The following is a 21,533-nucleotide window of genomic DNA, read 5'->3' as shown; positions in this document are numbered from 1 at the left end:
TAGTATCAAATATAAAAGTATGTAGAAAAAAACCTCATGATATTAGTCTTAATTACCTGAATGCACATACAGCTAGGTGACTCGATCATATATATGTCCATTTTCATCAATGTAAATAAACTTTGATCTCAATTTAACTTACTCTTTAACTTTTTTTTAAGAATAAAAAAAAAGAAAAAGAGTAAATAAAATCGAGATGAAAGTTAATGAACATTGGTGGAAATAAACAATAATCTATAATAATGTGATGTTGTACAATTTCATTATTTTGCATTGCAATCATCATTCTTACTGATAAAATTAAAGATGTCGTTTTGAGTTACAAATCCGATTAAAGCATCACTACCGTTTACAACCACAGCGTAACGTTCTTTTTCCAAAATACGCGACACTTTTCCAAGTGTAGTTGAGCCTGTAACCTTCGTAAACTGCTTGATCATGACTTTCTCGGCGAAATCATTTCGCTTCACCGTACCGGAGATTAAATTAGACAGGAGCGCATCCAGTGTGACAATGCCTCTCACGCGTGTATCGTTTTCGTCAGTTACCAACAATTGCTGAACGTGACCAGGAGATTTCAAAAAATCCACGACATCTTGACATGACATACCCTTTAATAGTATATGCTTTTTTAATGGCAAATCCGATACCGGTATGTTCCACCACCATTTATTTGCTTCCACTAAAGGTTCAGATGACTGAAAAGAAAATTGTAATTTAGTCAACATTGAATAACATTTAAAATTTATAATACCTTAAACTCGTAACAAATAACTTTACCAAAAAGTTTCTAGCTTCCATCCATTCATCTGACACAAATTTTGTCATATAGTTTCTTATGCTATCTGGTAGAAGAACAACCACACGTTTATCCGCAGGGAGATCTTTGGCAATTTTTAACGCCCCCACGAGTGCCGAACCACTGCTACCGCCACATAACAGTCCCTCTTTATTAATCAGTTCTCGCGCTATTTTTAACGATTCGTGGTCTTCAGTTTTTATCCAAATATCCACGACCTTTCGATCTAGAACTGTAGGTATGAAATCATATCTATGTAAAAAAATAGAAAAAAAAATTATATTAATTGTTTTTATTCTATGTAAATCGCATCAAGAACTATAGTATTTATATTCTTTACACACATATATACACATATACAAATACTCATACAGATACATACCCTATACCCTCTACTTCGTAAAAACCAATGCCGTTTTCATTCAATTCAGGTGGCTCCGCCAAAATGCTGCCTTTAGGATCTACTCCGACAATTTTTATATTAGGCGACAATTCCTTTAATTTTCGTCCCACTCCGGATATTGAACCACCTGTGCCGGCGCCAATTACGACGTAATCTATATTGCCGTCGCATTGCTCCCAAAGTTCCGTTGCAGTTTGATCATAATGCGCCAATGGATTGCCAGCGTTTGTATACTGTATCATTAACCACGTTAAAAAATATATCAAACATGTGTCGTCGTTTTAAAGATATTTAGAAAAAAATATGATAAGGCACCTGGTCTAAAACAATACTGTTCGGTGTCTCCTTTTGCAATTTTTGGGCAACACTGATATGCGCTTCCGGGCTGTGCCAAGCGGCCTCGGTCGGTGTTCTGATTATTTCTGCTCCGAGAGCGCGGAGCGTGTACACTTTTTCATTAGACATTTTCTCCGGCATTACAATGATGCATTTGTAACCCTTAACCGCTGCGGCCATCGCTAGGCCGATGCCAGTGTTACCGCTGGTTGGTTCGATTATTGTATACCCAGGCTTTATCAGACCCTTTTCTTCTGCATCCTCGATCATCCTGTATCCTATTCTATCTTTCACAGAACCTCCAGGGTTAAAAAATTCACACTTCGCATCTATACAGCAAAATATTTTCTCATCAGATCTCCCTTTATTTGTGAAAAAAGTTAAAAATTCTGTTGTTCTTTAAAATATAATATTAGATTTTTTTTTTTACTAACATATCTCACACTTGATCCCATGAGACTGAGGAATTTTATTGAGCCGAACGAGAGGTGTTTGACCAATAGTACTTAAAATGTTTGGTAGTATCTTCTTACGGTCTGGGAATCTATAAAATAAGAAGCATACAATTAGCACAAAAAATATAATTACCTGTATACCTTAATGTAAATATAAAATGCATGCAAATCAAGAGATAACATGTAAATGAAATTGCAAGGTCAGATGTTACTCTATCGCAAACATGCTCTCTCTGTATTATCTGTTATTATTGTATCCTATCTTTCAGAGTCATGTTTATTACACATTGCAATTTAGCAGCAGTATATGTGTTTTGCAATGTTCTCTTCGTTTCTGTAACTTTTTATAATTATTGTGATTACAATGACACAATATTTGCGTGAGCCACTGATAAACTTGATATCTCTGAGAGCATATGGTGAAACTTCTCATCTGTTAAAATTAGTGCGGAGCTATAACGCGTGCACATGTGACGAAATTGCAAAGATAACCATACGGGAAGGATATAAAAAAGATTAAAAAAAAAAAAATATATATATATATATATATATTTCACATTACAAAGCTTTTCAATTATTGCAAACTTACTCCGTTCGTTTCGTGTGCGGCGAATTTTCCCCATTCGGTTTCCATGTACATTTAGATGGTCGATCTGGCCGCAGGAGTTCCATTGTTGCGATCTCTTCCCTTTAATTATCAATCAAAAATTCTAGCTGCAACAAATTACAATAATAAAATATATTTCACAGATAACTTGAAGATATTCTTAGAAGTTCAAACATTTGTGATATTTAAATGTCGCTTGGATATTTAAATATATTTTAAATGTTTAAACATGTTTTGCGAATATTTAAATATTACATCTTGAATATTTTAAGTCTAAAAACACGTGTTTCACTACCAAATAAAATTCGATGCAATAACTTAACAGCAAAATACTTCGACGTGGCAATAAAGTTCTTTTTACGATGTTTTTTTCTCCTTACACAATTAAACCCACGAATATTTAACAGGCAGAAATTAAATCATAGAAGACACGATTCCTCCGATAACCAATATTAAGAACAGATCTTGCAAAGTGTCTGCTACAAACTTTGCAGATGCTTTGCCACAAAATCTGTTAATCAAACATAATCCACCAATCACAAATCGAGCAAGCTCCATTATCTCATAATTTAAATACGTTTAGTTTATCGCAATGTGTTTACCTGCGTTGATTGATATAAAGATTAATGGAATGTTGGCACTTGCCGGGCACGCGATTTATCACAGAACGTCAGACTCGAAATGTTGTACACGTGTAATAAAGGGAGAAATAAATATAAAATTCCAAGGTACACCGAGCCAGTATCACAATCGTCTCGTCGTCGATCGCAACGGATACTGGAGCATTGTACGTTGAAAATCGGCTCGCGCTTTTCTTTATCTCTCCCGTTACGTTATTTCGCTTCGACCTGCCTTGAATGCGGTCTCATTTCATGATCAATGGTGATCTCTTCGAGCATCAATCACGAGCTCGTCCGGTCATCGACGATCGGTTATGTCGGTGTTATTCGATATTCATGAGATTTACCTACAGCCGTTGCCATCGCGTGTCTTCAAGCGGATGCTAATATCGTCGTAGACGGCGCGCTTGGACCGATGTGACCCGAAGTTACGTCGACAGCAGCACGCGATCATGCCGCCGAAGAAAAGCGCCGGTGCCGCGAAAACCAGCAAGGGTAACAAGGCATCCTCGGAGGAGAGCGGCGGTGGGAAGACGGAGAAGAAAGGAGGGTCCTCGGTGAAGGTAAGGATACGTATTTCAAAGCATTTCGAGTTTATTTCATGAGCGACGTGCGTATGTCGCACACGTGGTCCCTTCAATGATCCTTTACTCCAGTTACAAACGTTTTGTTTACAAACAGACTTTTACTGTTTACTTATTGTGACTATCTCACGTACGATTTACTATTATATATTCCCTTGGATATAGGTCAGGCATATCCTCTGCGAGAAGCAATCCAAGATATTGGAGGCGCTGGAGAAGTTAAAGGCTGGACAGAAGTTCAACGAGGTAGCCGCGACGTACAGTGAGGATAAGGCCAGATCTGGGGTATAACGCAAAGGATATTTATATTCTCAATTTGATGCTACAAATGTTTTGAAGCGTTTGAATGACTACACTGAGAGAAAAATTTGTCGAAAAACCAAAATATTTAGTCCGATCAACTAAACATTTTAGATTGATTCAACAATTATTTAGTTGTGCAAACAAAGGTATAGCTTACTCATGCCAACCATTTTCTAATTTTTTAAAAATTAATTGAATCAACTCAATATTTAGTTGAACATATCAGACTAAATTGACATATTATAATGTCTTAACAAGTTTTTTTTTTAGTGCAATCAGAACAAAAACTTTTACAAATTGACCAATCAAAGAATGCATTTCAAAACACTTGTAGCCTCACCTTGATCGCATTTCTCAATATGTGATAAATTAATTAAAAAAATAAACTTATATTCAAAATGTTGCATAACTGTTCTGTTTGTTAAAGGGAGATCTCGGTTGGATGACGCGAGGTTCCATGGTGGGACCTTTCCAAGATGCTGCCTTTGCGTTACCAATTTCTAGCCTAGCATCTCCTGTTTACACAGATCCACCAGTCAAAACAAAATTCGGGTATCACATCATAATGGTGGAAGGTAAAAAGTAATTCCAAGGTAGTTGCGCAAACTTTTTCTAAACACTTTTGTGAAACTGTTATACAATTGATTAAGAAAAAAATATATATATATCATTTAGGTACTGATTTGTTTAACATCTGTGATATCTATTGCATTTATTAAACTTTTGTATATATTGCATTTTTACGCGAAAACAATTAGACTGCACATAGGGAATTTAACAATATTTGTCTAAATTGCTGCACAGTAAGCAAAATAATGTTTTTCAACAATAAATAAATATGTCGAGTTATTTGTCATTCATGAATTTATTGCTATCTGAATATAATTAGTACAATATATTATTTTGAGAAAATATATATAACGTAAACTAGACTAATCTAGAAATCCTGAACTCTGCAGTCTCTTATTATTAAATATAATTTTTCATAATTATATTTAAATATAATTATTTTCCATGATAACATCTAAGAATATATAAATAGTGATTTCCTGAAGTCAAGAAATGTATAAAATTTGGATTAAATAATTCATTAATTTTTCGAAACAAATGAAAGTATGGAGGTATTAAATGTTACAAAAGTAATAAATAAAATGTTCTATGTACTATTCAGTCGCTTCACTGGCGTGCCGCATAGATGCGCTTTTGAACATTGTAACTTAATAGTTGCTTATACCTAGTCCACGACAAATATAAATCTTTCATCTATTACACACGAAGATTAGGATTATTGAAGCGAATGTATCTCAGGAGAGATTCGTTGTCCTCGCAGACCCATGGTTTCTTATGATGACACGCCACGTCGTGCCAGTTCACTCCATCGTTGTAGAATTGATTGAGGATTGCCAGACAATTTTCTGGAGCGCCGCCCTGAATGGCCTCACGATTGTCAGGTTGCGGCCGTCCAATGCTAAACATAACGCACACTTATCGTAAAACAAGCATTCTTGCACACATCTTTTGTTACTTCTATCATTTTATGTCGCGTATACAGGATCCCGAAATTCGCAAATTAAAATAATACAGCAAGAAAGTTATCGAAAAATTAAATAAAACAATTTTATAAATTTTATTTCAAATTTTAGTTTTTGAAAGATAAGGGTTTAAAGCTGATCAATCACAAATTAGATAGTTGCCTGTCAGGGAGTCACTAAACTATCTTTACGTGACTCGTTAATTTGTTGATTGGCTAACTTTTTTAACCCTTATATTTAAAAAACTACAAATTTGAAATAAAAATTTACAAGTAACTATTTTACTTGGTTTTTCCAGAACTTTCTTGCTATAAATATTTTAATTTGTGAAAGACTCTGTATATTCGAGGAATTTAGACCTTGGATATTGATAATGTGCGTGTATGCAGAGATTATTGATTACAGAGCAGATAATAAGGATTCACTATAAGCGGATAAAAAAAGATTTAATCACTTCGACATCCTTGATCTCAATAATGAAAATAGCATTTATACTCTCTCGACTTTGATATTAGCATTCGAGTAGTAGAACGCGCTGCATTCACATATAAATTACAGCCGATGTACGCTGCAAATGTAATAATACTACCAATAATGAGTCTTACCCGCCACTCTCAGACCAATCGTTTTGACTACGATTGTCGGTCGGCGCGAGCTTCTGTAATTCGGCGGTCCAGAACCAGCCGTTGATATGAAGAGGCTGTAAATCCGGTCGGTCGCAACCTTTGAAGTCACAGAGACGTCCGGAGGTCCAAATGTACTTCACGTTGTCTACAAAAGAAACATTTTGTTTTTGTCTCCGCAAATACAAACTCAATTTACAGAATTATACCTTTTTTTATGTGGTTCTTGATGAATTCGTTTTCGGCGGAGGTTTCTAACGAAACTAAGTCCATGCAACGTTGTCGGCAGAAATTTCTACCCGATAGCCAGTCCACCTCCTGTCTGGCTGTCGCCTGGTCGAGCCATGAGAAGTAATAATTTTTGCCATTGTATCGCTGATGGACAATTCCTGCGAAAAACCGTAATTAGAAGATGGGGCAAATCAGATAGGCAACAGACAATAGGCCACAATCTTTTTGAATATCTTTGAACGTCGAGAGGTATATGTTTACCGGGAAGAGCTAAAGGTCTTGCTCATTCCCGGAGTGAAAGTTACGGAATTAGTGTCAGTCGTGACGGCGACCTCGGCGACCACAGTCACGACCTAGACATTGGCACCCAAGCAGTATGCTGATTACATCGTCACTTTCTAAATAAAGAAAAAGAAAGTTTTCTATGAGGCGTGTCCTGGTACGCGTAAACAAGCTACGCCTTATGAATGAATAATCGGTTATGTCCCCATGCGTGTGACACATTTTTTCGTCTTACTTCTTTTCACATCATAAGGATTAGGATTGGGTAACTAGTTAAAAAGTTAAATAATAAAGTTAAAAAGTTAACTTTAACTAAGTTTTAAATTTTTGAAACACAAATTTTAATTTATTAATTTTTTCCCAAACTAAAAATTTATTTATGCAAAAGAAGATAATAATAGAAAAAAATTACATTTCCGCATAAAAAATTATTTCTTTGTTATGTCATACAAACTCAATTTACAAATAAAAAATATTGAAAATTTATTTAATTATAATTGTTTATAATATAATTGTTTTGAGTAATCTAATTTTAAAAGTTAGGAATTTCTAATTTAATATGAGTATAAAATTAACTTTTAATTAACTTAATAAAATCTCAACTTTTAATTGAGTTAGTTTCTTGTTCGTGTAACTTTTAACGTAACTAAATTAATTTTATAAGTCATTAACTTTAATTTGGTTAATAATACACATTAACTTTCCCAACCCTGGATAAAGCTTAATCTTGGTTTAAATAACTACTTTTTTCAAATTCTAAAAATTAGAAAATATAGAGAATTCTAAGAATTAGAAAAAGATAGAAAGTCAATTGATGGAAATGGATATTAGAAGTTAAAAATTACGATGTTCCAACCAATGATTTTATGCTAGGATTAATTCAATTCCTATGCATTAGATCTTTTATAGGATCTTTATGGAATGAAGAAAAAAAATTCTTGTTTAAATAAAATATACAAAATGTTCGAGATATAAAAGTAATACTTTAAATAGAATTTAATTTAATTTTGGGATACATTCAATTCTTGAAAGCAGAAAAATACAACGGGTTTTTTTATCTATAAATTCTTTTATGCAGACAACAATAGAGCCCACAATAATCTGAGAACTGGTGCCAAGAGATTTCCCAGGCAACATTCCAGATCAGATAAACGTGCGCGTTTTAACAATGATATATTATCATCACTTCGACCCAACCGAAAACGATGAAACGTGAAAGTGCCCACTGACATTTCGTACTACTTATGACGGGGACATTTCCAATTCAAATGCGTTCGAGTTACACCGCTATGTCGGTGTCACACTTTCTATAACAAACATGAGTATCAAGGAAGATTCGCGAGGTGTAAGGACGATCATGTATAATTAGCGGTGGTGTTGATGTAAGAGAGACTCGAGATTTGGGCATGAGCCGGAAGAGTCGAGAGCGGCGGTAAACAATGACCTCGAAGCGAGTTGAGGCGGAGTAGGAAGTAGATAAACAGATGGAAATGGAGAATCCCAACGGGTCACGGTCTCTCCTTTTAATCACAAATATTGAAAATACTTTCTCTGGTTCGTGGTTTCCTTGAACAAACGGCTATCGAGGGAAACAGGAAGACTCTCTCCGACGTGGATCTTCGAGCATCGCGGGAACAAATTATTTTATCTTAGCGGAAGCTCAACAAAGATTCTAACTGACGATTTCCAAGACTAATCTAGTAGCATAAAAATTAATAATGGCAGCAGCAATTTCCTATACCGGCGAGAATAATAACGGCATCAAATTGATTTCCTTCAATTTTTTAAACAGCATAATTAAAAAGTAATTTTATACGATTACATTTTCCTTATTTCTCTCCTTCTTCTTCTCGTTTCTCGAAGCAATATTAAAATATGTACAAATTTAAAAAATATGTAAAAATTATTTAAAAAATTTTTAATGTTAAGATATCATAAAAAATTATTTTCGTGTTGCTTGAACAGATCTTAATAAGATTAATGATACGCAAATGTGAGTGACTTACTGTTCGCGCAAAGTGCTGGGATTGGTGGTTCTAGAAGCCGACCGCTGGGTTGTGCCTGGAATTGGGCGGAGGACAACGTCACCAAAGCAGCGAGAAGCACAAGTGCTATCATGTTTCTTCTTTTTACTCTTCGGTCACTAAGGAAATATGAAATTAATATTAGGCGCTAATTATTGTAATTAGCGAGATCTGCTTTAATTTAAAAAAATTCGTCTTTTCCGATTGTGACCCTTAGCGCTTGCTTTGTTATCTGTAGATTTAAATGCCCGAACTTTCATGAAGAAGCGACTCTCAAACCGGTTTCCACGATTCCAATATTATATAGGGTGGCATCTTACACTCAGTCTTACTTTCTTGACGTAATTTATTTTAACTAATGCGAGTAAACATCTTTGCTGCTTTGTGTCATAAATATTTAAATATATTTCCGACTATGTATAATCCATTCTCAAAAATTTTACACCAAATATTAAATACGTTCCAAACAATTTTTTTTTTTATTTTAGTCGCAAATTTAGTCGTGACTATTTGAAATTTTTTTTACACAGAATTTCACAATTTGATTTCTTAATAAATTTCTCATAAATGATATTAAAATATTTTATACGATTAAGAAACTGTAAGCATAATTATTACGATATTCAATAATATGTAACGTTTTCAAGTGTATCGTATTTAACGTTGTAAACATCAAATGAATTAAACCATGATTTGGAAATAATGTTCTTGAAAGCATTTCAACAATGTTTCGAAAAAATCAAGTATCAAGGTTTTCTTAAAATGTCATTTTAAAACGTTCAAAAAAATACAAATAAGATCAACACTTCTAAACGTTACTCGAATGTTTCTTGCTTACTGAGCATCCGTCGAATTTACCTGACACGATCAGGTGCACCCGAATTCTCTTTCCAATTCTATCTCTTTTTGTATCTCGTAATGGATCGTAGGATTAAATGTCCTTACGGAAGAATGTCTCCAGGTCAGAATGTCTCCACTGCGACGTTGTCTTGCAAGCGTTCTACGAAGAACTGCAGTACCTTCTTGGCAGGCACCCCTATATATACACAATGAGGACAGATATCGTGTCAGTACTTTTACCACCCAGCGACCTGTGTTTTCGAGCGACGAGTCTCGGCCCGCCACGAAGACCTCGACGCTATGCGTTTCGTGTGGCTCGCTCGTTCCCTCCTTCCTTCCTCCTCCTCTTTTTTCAACAGGAGGATCATGTTCGGGCGTTTCCAATAATATTCCAAGTGACGCTCAAAAGTTATGCCTCTTCGATGCGGAAGAAATCCTCTCTTCTCCGAAAATTACGGAACACCGGGGACGGCCTTGTATTAGAGAGAATAAAAAGACTTTCCCGCCGTTTGCCATGCCGCATATGAAAGCGGAAAGTACGCGCGATGACATTTCGATCGTAGATCGTACCCCTAAAAAAATAAAATGAATGGAACGGTTATTGCACAGCAACGAGGAGATTTAAAAATCCTGGCACGGTGCAGCGTCACGATTTGAATTTGACATGGTTCTCCGAGCTCTTCTCCAAGCGTCTCGCGATATTTTCTAAAACATAATCAGTTGGACGTCTGCTTTCGATTTTCACCCATTTACGAGGAGCTGATTAAACTACAATCGAGCTCATTAGCTCGTGCAGTATCTCACAAGGATGGATCACAATTATTTTCTAGAAAACTTTGAAAACGGAAATGCTTCTAAACGAATTTCACACATATCCTGTCCTGACAAATATTACAGCCAAGTTTTAAAGGTTTTCTTTTAAAAAAGGCTCGAAAATAACATGGAGTCTTTAAAAGATTTCGAAAGGATCTTCTGCTGAAACACCCCAGTCGACACAGTTGCATTCACTGTACATATAATAGTTATAAGTTTCAGTATTATATTTTATATAACGCGAAAGTCGCAGCAATGTTGAAGTTATATTATAATTTCATTCTTTAAAAAGAATGATTATAATGGTACATTTATGTCATCTTATTATAATTAATTACTCTTTTGCATAACATCTCTATGTAGTTCCAATGTTTAAATTCTATATATACTTAGTATACGTATATAAATAATATGTAAATAGCATTTGCACGTTTAAATTACATAAAAGAAAACAATACATAAAAGTAATTATGATATAAATGTCAGGAAATATTTGTTATACAAAGTATTATTCTCAAATTATATAGCAGTTACAAATTGTGTCGACTGACAGTTTTTTAGACGTATCAATGTTTAAAGTTTGATACCTTTTTTTTTTTGTAGAATTATATATGAAAAGTGGAAAGTAAAATATCTCTGTCGCGATGCGCCGAGTGAAAGGGGAGTACACGAAAGCATGGAAATTGATGAAATGGCGCGTACAAAAGTTCTCGGGGGGAAAAAAAAGTACATTCCGTAATACGCGCGCCGCAAATATGTGGATTGGATTAACGGTCGTGTTCGGCGCGATTGTTTGCATATTTGCTCAAGACGGCCGTTTGACTGCGTTTGACGTACACGTCGATGACTTAGCGAGAAAACGCGTGGACTTTCGCTAACACGCCCGTTGAATTTTAAGCGGTTCGCTCGGACATTTTTACGGGTCCGTCTAATGTAAATGCGAGTCGATCCGCTCGCGAATTCCATCCCGGAGATCCTGAGAGTTTTTCGACGACACGCAAACGCTCGATTCCTGCAAATTCACACTCTGCAAAAATTCAATTTAGAATTAGAAAAACGTTGCATTTTGATTGCTCAATTAAATTGCAAAGTTTGAGATTAATTTCAAAAATAAATTGTTCGATTCTCTTTTTAATAAGATCGTTTAAGACTGTGAAAATGACTCTCCGACTTATCGTTTCTCTTTGGGAAGAAAGAAGATAACAAGAAAGAGAAGAAAAAAAACATACATGTCGAATCTGTACGTCGTATTCACGCAATGTCTGCATTTAGATGAATACCTGCATCTCCATTCTACTAAGAATTATTCTAATCCTCAATCCTGCAATCAATATTATTATTTCGCGTGTTTTCTATGAAACGCCAATATTTAATTTACCCCAATTTATCCCAGTAATAACGTCGTTCAACGATTCAAGTGATCTCTCTACACGACTTCTCGCACCATTTGTTTACTCTTCCAAACTCAACGACGTTCTCTACGATTATCCGTCGGTAACACAGCGCGCCAGCAACACCGATCGCGCTGGCAACGGGCGCGCATGCGCCCTGCTCGCTTGAGAACTCGATGTTTTTTTTTCACTCCAAACAAACGCTCTGATGAATGTATATGTTTTCGTGGGACCGTCGCGAGGTACAGGAACACGCTCGGCGTTTCATCCGCTGGACACGGGAACGAGGTGGGCAATCGGTGAATGCTCCTGCCGGTAGCGCGATCGATTGGCGGTGCGTCGCTTAACGGAGCAACAAGTCGCCCGCGCCTCTCGCCGAGTCGCCTGCGCGCCCGGGGCACCTTCGTTACGCGAGTGTGGCAACAACATGTCCGCTGCGACCCGGGTCGGCGTTATCACCGGGATCTCGCACGCGTGCGACGCGATGCGATGATGCGCGCGCGACTCACGCGGCTTTGAGGGAAGAACGCGATGCGTCCACGCGCGACGTCGACGACGGCGTACGACGTTCTCGCGTGCGGCAACAACAGCAGCAGCAGCAGCAGCAACAACGACGACGACGACGACGGCGGCGACGACGACTTCGCATCGCCTGACGACGATGACGGAGCCGGAACTTTGTCGACTGTGTGCAGAGACCAAGGAGAATCTCATCGGGATTTACGAGGCCGAGGGCCAGAAACTCGCGATCGAGGCAAAGATCGCGAAGTGCTTGCAGATACAGGTACAGTTGCCGCGAATAGCCGGCAGCTTTGTTGCTCCTGTAAAAGCGATCTAAGAACGAAGTGTATTTCATTTCGATTGCACGCAGAAAGGATATCTTATTTCGTATATTAATTCCATTTCATTGGAACGATAAAACTATATTTTTTATCGTTCTATACGTTAGAAAATAGCTTATTTGTATAGATTTAATTTTTATTTATAAATTTTTTTTGTGTACTTCTGTCTGTAGTAACGATTCTTGTAATTGCACAGGTTCTAATGACGGATGGTTTGCCGCTCACAGTTTGCATAGACTGCTGTGATTCGTTGAACCAATGCAACGAGTTCTTTGAGAAGACCAATCAAGCACAAATATCTCTAAGACAATTGTTGACAGATTCAAAGTCCGAGCCACAACCAATCGAACCAAATATAGATTATGTAGAGGAGACCATAGAGTTTCCAAAGAACGAGATCAATAATAGAGAGGAAGTTGTCCAGTGTCAGTTACCTGGCAATTATATCAACGAGACAGTTAATATCTTAAATACTTCTTACTTTATTGAGGGATGTAATAAAAACTCTGAAAATTCTGAAACTCAGGATAACTTGATGCAAGATAACACAAAACAAAAGAAGTGTAAGATTCAGATAAAAAAGAATTCACCCAAGCAAACTAAGAAGAAAGTGAAGAAAAAAGGCCAAATGCAAAAGAGCGAGGAAGAGTCCGAACTCTATATATCTTCTCAAGTAGACAAAGACCAGAGTGATGGAGAATTGAAAGATAATAGTGAAATCGTAGATAATTATGTACCAGGTAAGTTACGTTATAAAAATTATATTATTTTATATTTTTTAAGGAAAAAATTGTTGAGTACTCACATATAGTCAATAATTCTATAGATCTATCATAAATCTAATATATGTATTTTTTAAGTAGAGACAGAATCAAATTTAGAAATGAGAGAAACACGAACAGTGGAGACAACAAAGCATGGAAGAAAAAAGGCAGAAGGTCTGGAGAGATATCCTTGGTTATGCACAGACTGTAATGACAAATTACCATCTTTAGAAGCATTAGAGGAGCATCACGAAACTGTGCATAATCAACAAGCCAAGTATATGTGTGTACAATGTTGTAAGGTCTATGATAAATACTATGGGTTTCTTACTCATGTTAAGAGGCATAAAAATAAGGCAAAGTTTAGGTAAAAATTATTTGCCATTACATTTGCTTATTGTTTATGATCTTTGTGCGTATGATTATTTATTTGTTAATAATTTAATTTGCTTTCAGCTGTGAAGATTGTGGGAAATCATTTGTACATAAGAAAGTTTTAGACTCTCATAAAACCATTCACAGTGAAGAACGGCCATACGTGTGCCAAACTTGTGGTAAAGCTTTTAGGCAGCAAAGTGCTTTATGTATCCATAATCGATGCCATTTGCCTGAGACCATGAAGAATAGATTTCCATGCGATCAGTGTGATAAAAGGTACAACATACGTTTCTTTCAATTATATTTTTAAAAAAATTTTTATGTGTTAATCAGAAAATTTATTTTTATAGGTTTTCAACGAAACCGAATCTTGTAACACATAAACGTATTCATTCTGGTGTTAGAAACTTTACATGCGATCAGTGTGGCAAGAGTTTCATACAGAAAGGAAATTTAGAGGCTCATTTTCTAACTCATTCACCAGATAAGCCATATAATTGCTCTCAGTGTACAAAAGCGTAAGTAAGGAATAATATAAAAAATATTAGAATATATAAAAATAAAAATGTAACAAGAAAAAAAAGAAACATCTTATTGTTCCCAAAATGAGCATACAATTGGAAATACAATCTTTATAATTCTTTATTCATAAACTTTCAATTTTTACAATTTTTTTTATAAATAATGAGACAAGAATTTGTGGAATCCAATCTCGAACTTTCTGAGTTAGTAATTCACACATGAAGCCATGTCAACCCCGACGAAAAAAATATGCTAAAATTGCAGGTTTAAAACACCATTACAATTGAAGAAACACGAAACAGTGCATACTGGTGCCAAGCCGCATCAGTGTGCTGTATGTGGACGAACATTCAGAGAGAAAGGGACTTTGAGAGAACATCACAGAATTCACACTGGTGCGATGCCATTTACCTGTGAATTTTGCGGGAAATGCTTCCGTTTCAAAGGGATATTAACTGTAAGTTGTCATTATGACATATTTAATTTTACTTGATTTAATGTGATTATTTCACAATCGCAGACGCACAGACGACAACACACTGGGGAGCGTCCGTACAGTTGCTTGGAGTGTCAGCACCACTTCACGAATTGGCCGAACTACAACAAGCATATGAAACGCCGACATGGAATCAATACTTCTCACACTAAACATCTAACCAATAATCAACAATTGCAACAGCAACAATCAACGGAACAAACGCAATCGGCTCAGATGCAACAGCCGTCTCCTGCAGAGGATCCACTTGCTATGTCTCAAACCGAATCAACGACAGTACATGTAAATTTTTTATTTGTTAAGTGTGTTCCTTGTCTCATTGTATCGGCCCTGCATCGTTTAGACAACTTTGTATACGTTTGATTAACGCAAAGGATTATTTAAATGTTCTTGTTACAGGTAATACAAGCAGTTCCTCATGCTTCGGTATCACAACCGATAGTCATCCAAACTATTCCTACGACCACCATACAGAGTTTCCAAACGGATGCAACTAGTACTGTCCAAGAAACAGTATTCCGAGACCGAAACACATATTTCAACACAGTGCCAGCATTACAGGGCTTTATACCAGCAAACTTGCCAACGTATAATTTTTATACCATTCCTAACGTTACAGAAAATGATTTAATTCAACATAGATAAAAGTGTTATCTAAGACCAAGCTTGTAAAGACGACTATGTCTTTGTGCCGATTGATCAAAACGCTAGAATCACGCCATATCTAAATATATTAAAATTCATATAAACTTGCTCAAAAGTGCAAGAGCAAACAAAAAAATCATAATGTAAATAATCAAATAGTTATTTTGCATGCAATTCTTCCTCACAGAATCTAAGAGATGAAAAATTGGCACGGAAACATGGGAACTAGTAAATGCGTTACATAAGTAGTATTGATCTTTTGTATAGAACAAAAATGAGATAAAGTAACTGATTATATACGTTTTATATTGTACCATTATTATAGTATTGATACTATTAGGCTATGAACTGTGTATATATATATACTTGTTTAGCAACATTTATTATTAAATACACATCGTGAACACATTTCGTAAAAATTTTTGTAATAAAAATGTACATCTTATCCCTATTCATGCATATATCGCATTTTCATTGAAACTAGATACACACGATATTTCAAATTTTTAAAAATAAATTTTATGTAATCTATGGAATATTTTTGGAACTCTAATCAAAACCGTACTTAAGGTGATGCTAAAGTCGTCCTTTTTTACCGACCGAACGTTAATTTTCGCACATGCCGTTCTTCTAATTGCATTTACAGATTTAAAAATCCTTTGCCACAGTTAAAGTATAGACAGTAATATATAATGGACGCTATATAAGGATAAGGAAAACAAAAAAAATTGAGAATAATTTTCCAATTTTTTTTGTTTTCATTATTCTTATATAGCGTCCATTATACATTACTGTCTATACTTTAACTGTGGAAAAGGCTTTTTAAATCTGTAAATGCAATTAGAAGAACGGCATGCCCAAAAATTAACGTTCAGTCGGTAAAAAAGGACGACTTTAGCATCCCCTTAACTGACCCCACGGCAGCTTTTTTTTTTTTAATACTGCTCGTAAAGCCCAAATCACACTAGCGATTGAAAATTGAAGATTAAAGATTGAGTTTTGGTCAATCAAAATAAAAAGAACTAAAATTTCCTTGTTCCAATTGGTCAAATTTTAATCGTTAATCACAATCAGCAATCGCTAAGTGTAATTTGGGCTTAATGGGGGGAGGAGTATCAAATGATTTTAGCACAGACTTGAACCATTTTGATCGGCAGTGTTGTAAAATGGATGTGCTATGTAGTACCAATTTTAAAAATGGATGTACTGGCGGTAGTGTACGGTGGGTTTCGTCGGTTGCAGGTAAAAGTCGGTAAAACGCCGGGATCGCCAGGATGACCGCAGATTGGCGCAGATCGCTCTCAGTCATTCGTGGTTACTTGATCACTCTCATAGTCTTCTCTGATACATATCTACATTTGAAATCCCATTGCACAAGGATCAGTGAGTATTAGCATCGGTCGTCTTATCACGGAGCGAAAATGTTATTGTAGATAACGCATTTTCGCAAATAAGCTGTTATTTTCGTTAAATAATACATTAATCATCGTACTTGCCGAAATACAGATACCTACGGAAACTCCGGCAGATTACTTTGAGCAACCTAAGAGAACGAATGACGGCTGAAATGGATTTCCGCAATGTCACTCATTGCATCTTCGATATGGATGGTTTATTACTGGGTAAAGACTCCCGCTCCCCTTTCTGCGGACTCCCCTGAATAACATCTACACGATTTTATATCCAATTAACTATATTATTCTATATTAATTAAAAATTTATTGTGTAATATGACATTTTTTCAAACATCCATTTCTTTTGTCAATCATGACATTGAGATTTTTGTAGAAACGTTTTTTTTAACAAAAAAATAATTGGTATTTGTTTTTTGTATTTTGCATAGATACGGAATCCCTATATACGATGGCGTACAATTGCGTCACTCAGGAATATGGAAAAACATACACCTGGGAGCACAAGGCAAAGATCATGGGTTTTAAAAGCGTCGAGGCTCTGAAAACTATAATAGATCTGTTAGAGCTGCCAATTACGATGCAAACATTTGAAGAAAAACTTGCTCCTATATACCAGGAAGTATTTCCTCGATGTGATCTCATGCCAGGTAAAGCATGTGAGATAAAAAGAATGATTCAGCATTGTTAACTGGTCGATTTTACTTGTTTACAGGTGCAGAGAAATTGTTGCAGCATCTTAAAAAGCATAACGTACCTATTGCGCTAGCTACAAGTTCGTGTGAGGAGAGCAGCAATTTGAAAACCCAGAAATGGAAATACCTGTTTGACTTGTTCAGCCACAAAGTCTACGGTGGTTCTGACCCAGAGGTTGTCCAAGGAAAACCACATCCAGATATATTCTTGATTGCAGCAAAACGTTTCCCTGACAATCCCGATCCATTAAAGGTTTGTTGAACACATTGATGCATATATATTTCTAAATTAATTTAAATCACATATTTGTCTATCTATACATAGTGCCTAGTCTTTGAAGATTCACCGAACGGAGTGCAAGCTGGTATCGCCGCCAAAATGCAAGTGGTAATGGTGCCAGATCCTCAGCTTCCCAAACACCTCATTAAAGATGCTACCCTAGTCCTGAAAAGTTTGGAAGACTTCAAACCAGAGGACTTTGGACTACCTCCATATGTAGTATAAAACTATTTGCCTTAGCCTGCAAGAGAAAATATTAGATGTATTAGATTCTTCGTATAAATGAAGCAAGTAATTGTTTACGAAAATGAAACGAAAGCCTGCAGGCAGGCTTTTCTTTAGTACTAATAAAGTCTGACTGATGTTTATAGATTTTGTTTGAAAAAAGATGATACAAATATTATTTTCTAGAGATGTATATTTTTGTTCAATATAGAGTTTTCACTGCCTGAATTTGAAAACTTGCTAAGTAGGTTGCATATATCGCATACAAAAGATCTCTGTGCCATATATTTATTAATAATCATAAGTTCTATAGTTATATAGATATATTATTTGTTTATCATAAATTATATTGAGTGTTAAGTTTCGATGTCAGAATTTAGCCTAATATATTTTTTACATTATAATTTTATTTTAAGTTGAATTTGTAGAGAACATTGCAGATATTCTTCAAAATATCATTGTTTTGATATGTAAAAATTAGAGAATATTTTTTGCAAGAAAATTCTGATAAATTTTTGTGTAATTTTTCTTAATGATGGTTTTTGTAACCTTTTAAGTTTAAAGGTTAAAATCAGAATTATGTATGTAAAAAAATATTGATCTTTTGTCTGATACATCTATTTTATTGAACCTCTATACATATGATACACATATTCATTAATTTAATAAAGTATATCTATTTTTGAGATGCCAATTCTTGAATTTTCCCAAGTATTTCTTCGGATTTTAGATTCGACAGAGGTACGCAACGTTCCACGCCGTATTCTGCAAAATCAATATCATTTTACAGAAAGATCAATTTATGAGAATTAAATATGTGATAAAATTGCGCTAGTGAGGTAAAGAAGGAAGGAAGGCAAAAAGGATTTAGAAAATCATGATTTTCATCGAGAGAAAATAAACGTACGTTTAATAAAAGTTTTATTTTACATACCATAACGCGCGTACACTTTCGGTTCGATCGACGAGCATTCCCTGATCAAAACGGGGAATCTCGGGTTATTTTTCTTCAACGATACGTATTGCTGCTCGATGAAATCTCTGCAAGGTGCATATATAAAAAATTGACGAGATTGAAATAAATTTCGCAGTCACAAGTAGAACGTCGCCTTCGTGATATTTTTTTACCTGACGCCTTGACTAGATTTGGATGATTGGCAGAGAAGAATTCTCAACTCTTTCAGATGTTTTCCGAATTTAATAGTAGCCATCTTTCAATCGCTAAAAACTCGAAAAAACAATCTCTCTCATCACAATTTCGATACTGTACAATTTTGTGTTTTGATCAGGTTAAGTTAGAATCACGTTATGTCACTGGCTTCACGTGTATAGTCGCCATCTAAGTTCACTTTTGTCTTGCGGAACTTTGTAGAAAGAAAATAGACTTTTAGCAGAGAGGAACCTGAGAGCGGCCACGGCGGCCTTTTTCCTATAACGCTTCGAAACTCCCGTACAACACTAGAGTACCTAGTGAAAATGGGAACTACGTGTCACATCCATTTTGCAACCCGCTGTTAAAAACAGTGTGGATGTTAGCACGGACAACAACCCACATCCATCTCTCGAGAAATGGATGTAGGTTGTTGTCCGTGCTAACATCCATTTTGCTGCAAATAAAATCTGACGCGTATCGCATATGTTGCATCCAGAACAGGGGTCGAGAATGTGCACAAATGATTAATTACGTCTACTTTCGCGTAATTTTTTATTTATTATAGTCTGAATTATTTACATTAACATTGATATTAATACATATCAATACGTTTATGCCCATATTTTGCACAATCATATTTTTACTTAAAAAAGATGTTTAATAGTAACAGAGAGAATTTGGTTCTTTAATAAAGAAACATTCATTTTACGCAGTACTTAAAAAATAATTGTAATTAACATCGCATCATATGATGAAGAAGAAATAAATGTCTTTCCACGAATAAATATACCATCTTTTTATTTTTACATAATTCTTTATTATTTAAATGTCTTCAAATTATGCTTTTGAAAAAATTAGCTTTTTTAATTTTTTTAAATCTTAACGCAACTCTCTCTCTCTCTCACTCTTTCTCTCTTTCTCTTTTAACGTGATTGTCTTTTAATTGTTTAGGCTTTCAGTTAGAGAGAGAAAGCATCGCGGTGATAGACATGGAGCAAGCGGCGATGTTATCTCTATGGATACCCTCCTCTTCACTCCCCTCTCGTCCCATCGCGTTTTCCCTGCTACGTTTAGGCCGTAAAATTCAGAAAGAGGATTTTGGACGATTTCTGCGCAGGGACGTAGAGAGACTAGAAAGCGCCCACTCTTTTTTTATTATGTTACAATGGCATATACATGCATACGCATGATTTACAAATGACAATACGCGCGATTAATATGGCACAATAAATAATAATAATAATAATAATAATAATAATAATAATAATAATAATAATAATAATGTAATAAAAATCAATGAAATATATAGATACTTGAGTATTATTTTTATTCTCTAACTTACAAACGTGAAGATTATTGATCTGATTTTAATACAACCTTTCAACAGTTTTTACGAAATATCACGTAAAGATTAATCAAAACTTTAGAAAAAAAAATTAATAAAGAATTATATAATAATATACGATATAAGGTATTAAAGTGTTAATCAGTAAAGTAACGGATTTTAATCAAATTCTTCTCGATATTAATCGATGGTAATTGTGGAAATGATGGAAATGGGATGGCAATGGAATGGAAATATTGGAATGAATGCAATGATGTTAATGGAATGGCAATAATGGAAATGATGACAATGACAATATATATAGCCTGACGGCAATGACGGCAATGGTGGAAATGATGGCAATTATGACAATGTTCTCGATGTTAATGATGGCAATGGAATAGCAATATGGAAATAGAATCGCATAATGAAATGCATGCAATGATGGAAATGTTATCAAAAAAATGGCAATGATGGCAATAATAAAAATGGTAGCAATGTCGGCAGTGGCGGCAATGGCGTAATAATAATGGCAATGATGAAAATGGGATGACAATGATGGCAACGATGGCAATAATGACAATGATGGAAAAGATGAAAAATAGGCCATCCCATTGGATGGCATTGATGGAAAGAATGTAATTATGGAAAGAAGGTAGTTACATTAAATCTTTTGTTTCGGCTGGCCCGAAATTTTACGCATTTCTTGTACGTAAACCCGATGATAGTACCGTAGAAATTTGTAAAGCTAAAGGTATAACTCTTAATTTTGCAAACAATAAATTAATCAACTATTTTTCAGATCACTCGTTACAGATAAAGGAGATACGTCGATAACACTTCATTTTGACTCTATCAGACGTACGGAGCTTCATAACGTAATAACGAGTATAGAGAGTAAAACATGTAAGCAGAGATTTGATAAACGAAGACGGTATGGGCCTTATGGGTCGT

The 21,533-nt window shown here is 35.4% G+C and overlaps 6 protein-coding genes across 12 annotated transcripts; 3 read left to right on the top strand and 3 right to left on the bottom strand.

The window, feature by feature from the left end:
- Positions 1 to 165: 165 nt before the first annotated feature.
- LOC105200196 (cystathionine beta-synthase) lies at positions 166 to 3,476 on the bottom strand. 4 transcript variants are annotated; one of them, XM_011167627.3, is made up of 8 exons: positions 3,203 to 3,476; positions 2,896 to 3,111; positions 2,583 to 2,707; positions 1,973 to 2,082; positions 1,518 to 1,867; positions 1,182 to 1,435; positions 781 to 1,051; positions 166 to 698 (listed from the first exon to the last, which is right to left on the bottom strand). In XM_011167627.3, the coding sequence occupies exons 3-8, from the start codon at positions 2,663 to 2,665 to the stop codon at positions 264 to 266; spliced, it is 1,503 nt and encodes a 500-aa protein (XP_011165929.1). In that variant the 5' UTR covers positions 2,666 to 2,707; positions 2,896 to 3,111; positions 3,203 to 3,476; the 3' UTR covers positions 166 to 263. The 4 variants fall into 4 exon arrangements, with proteins under 4 accessions (XP_011165929.1, XP_025993806.1, XP_011165928.1 ...); XM_026138021.2 differs by having other exon boundaries at positions 2,981 to 3,111; XM_011167626.3 differs by lacking the exon at positions 2,896 to 3,111.
- A 97-nt stretch (positions 3,477 to 3,573) lies between these two features.
- LOC105200191 (peptidyl-prolyl cis-trans isomerase NIMA-interacting 4) lies at positions 3,574 to 4,956 on the top strand. Its single transcript, XM_011167621.3, has 3 exons — positions 3,574 to 3,783; positions 3,970 to 4,089; positions 4,535 to 4,956. Exons 1-3 carry the CDS (start codon positions 3,673 to 3,675, stop codon positions 4,691 to 4,693), a joined length of 390 nt encoding a protein of 129 aa, XP_011165923.1. The 5' UTR covers positions 3,574 to 3,672; the 3' UTR covers positions 4,694 to 4,956.
- On the bottom strand, positions 4,954 to 11,958 carry LOC105200189. Of its 3 annotated transcripts, XM_011167619.3 has the most exons (7): positions 11,831 to 11,958; positions 11,682 to 11,773; positions 9,658 to 10,211; positions 8,782 to 8,918; positions 6,472 to 6,651; positions 6,245 to 6,410; positions 4,954 to 5,575 (listed from the first exon to the last, which is right to left on the bottom strand). In XM_011167619.3, the coding sequence occupies exons 4-7, from the start codon at positions 8,891 to 8,893 to the stop codon at positions 5,374 to 5,376; spliced, it is 660 nt and encodes a 219-aa protein (XP_011165921.2). In that variant the 5' UTR covers positions 8,894 to 8,918; positions 9,658 to 10,211; positions 11,682 to 11,773; positions 11,831 to 11,958; the 3' UTR covers positions 4,954 to 5,373. The 3 variants fall into 3 exon arrangements, with proteins under 3 accessions (XP_011165921.2, XP_039312062.1, XP_025993809.2); XM_039456128.1 differs by lacking the exon at positions 11,831 to 11,958 and having other exon boundaries at positions 11,682 to 11,824; XM_026138024.2 differs by lacking the exons at positions 11,682 to 11,773; positions 11,831 to 11,958 and having other exon boundaries at positions 9,745 to 10,765.
- Positions 11,959 to 12,072: 114 nt separating this feature from the next.
- Positions 12,073 to 15,909, top strand: LOC105194861 (zinc finger protein 2). Of its 2 annotated transcripts, none has more exons than XM_026138017.2 (8): positions 12,073 to 12,627; positions 12,882 to 13,425; positions 13,549 to 13,816; positions 13,906 to 14,103; positions 14,178 to 14,345; positions 14,614 to 14,806; positions 14,870 to 15,127; positions 15,245 to 15,909. In XM_026138017.2, the coding sequence occupies exons 1-8, from the start codon at positions 12,505 to 12,507 to the stop codon at positions 15,488 to 15,490; spliced, it is 1,998 nt and encodes a 665-aa protein (XP_025993802.2). In that variant the 5' UTR covers positions 12,073 to 12,504; the 3' UTR covers positions 15,491 to 15,909. The 2 variants fall into 2 exon arrangements, with proteins under 2 accessions (XP_025993802.2, XP_025993801.2); XM_026138016.2 differs by having other exon boundaries at positions 13,546 to 13,816.
- Positions 15,910 to 16,712: 803 nt separating this feature from the next.
- Positions 16,713 to 18,338, top strand: LOC105200188 (pseudouridine-5'-phosphatase). The gene is made up of 5 exons (XM_011167617.3): positions 16,713 to 16,873; positions 16,997 to 17,112; positions 17,334 to 17,552; positions 17,618 to 17,850; positions 17,923 to 18,338. The coding sequence occupies exons 2-5, from the start codon at positions 17,046 to 17,048 to the stop codon at positions 18,100 to 18,102; spliced, it is 699 nt and encodes a 232-aa protein (XP_011165919.1). The 5' UTR covers positions 16,713 to 16,873; positions 16,997 to 17,045; the 3' UTR covers positions 18,103 to 18,338.
- A 366-nt stretch (positions 18,339 to 18,704) lies between these two features.
- On the bottom strand, positions 18,705 to 19,562 carry LOC105200187 (NADH dehydrogenase [ubiquinone] 1 alpha subcomplex subunit 2). The gene is made up of 3 exons (XM_011167616.3): positions 19,231 to 19,562; positions 19,037 to 19,143; positions 18,705 to 18,867 (listed from the first exon to the last, which is right to left on the bottom strand). The coding sequence occupies exons 1-3, from the start codon at positions 19,311 to 19,313 to the stop codon at positions 18,779 to 18,781; spliced, it is 279 nt and encodes a 92-aa protein (XP_011165918.1). The 5' UTR covers positions 19,314 to 19,562; the 3' UTR covers positions 18,705 to 18,778.
- Between the last annotated feature and the right edge of the window lie 1,971 nt (positions 19,563 to 21,533).

The sequence above is a fragment of the Solenopsis invicta genome, chromosome 12 (assembly GCF_016802725.1).
Source record: "Solenopsis invicta isolate M01_SB chromosome 12, UNIL_Sinv_3.0, whole genome shotgun sequence".
Classification (NCBI taxonomy): Eukaryota; Metazoa; Arthropoda; class Insecta; order Hymenoptera; family Formicidae; genus Solenopsis; species Solenopsis invicta.
The sequence above is the reverse complement of the archived record's forward strand: the minus strand, read 5'-3'. Positions and strand labels throughout refer to the sequence as shown.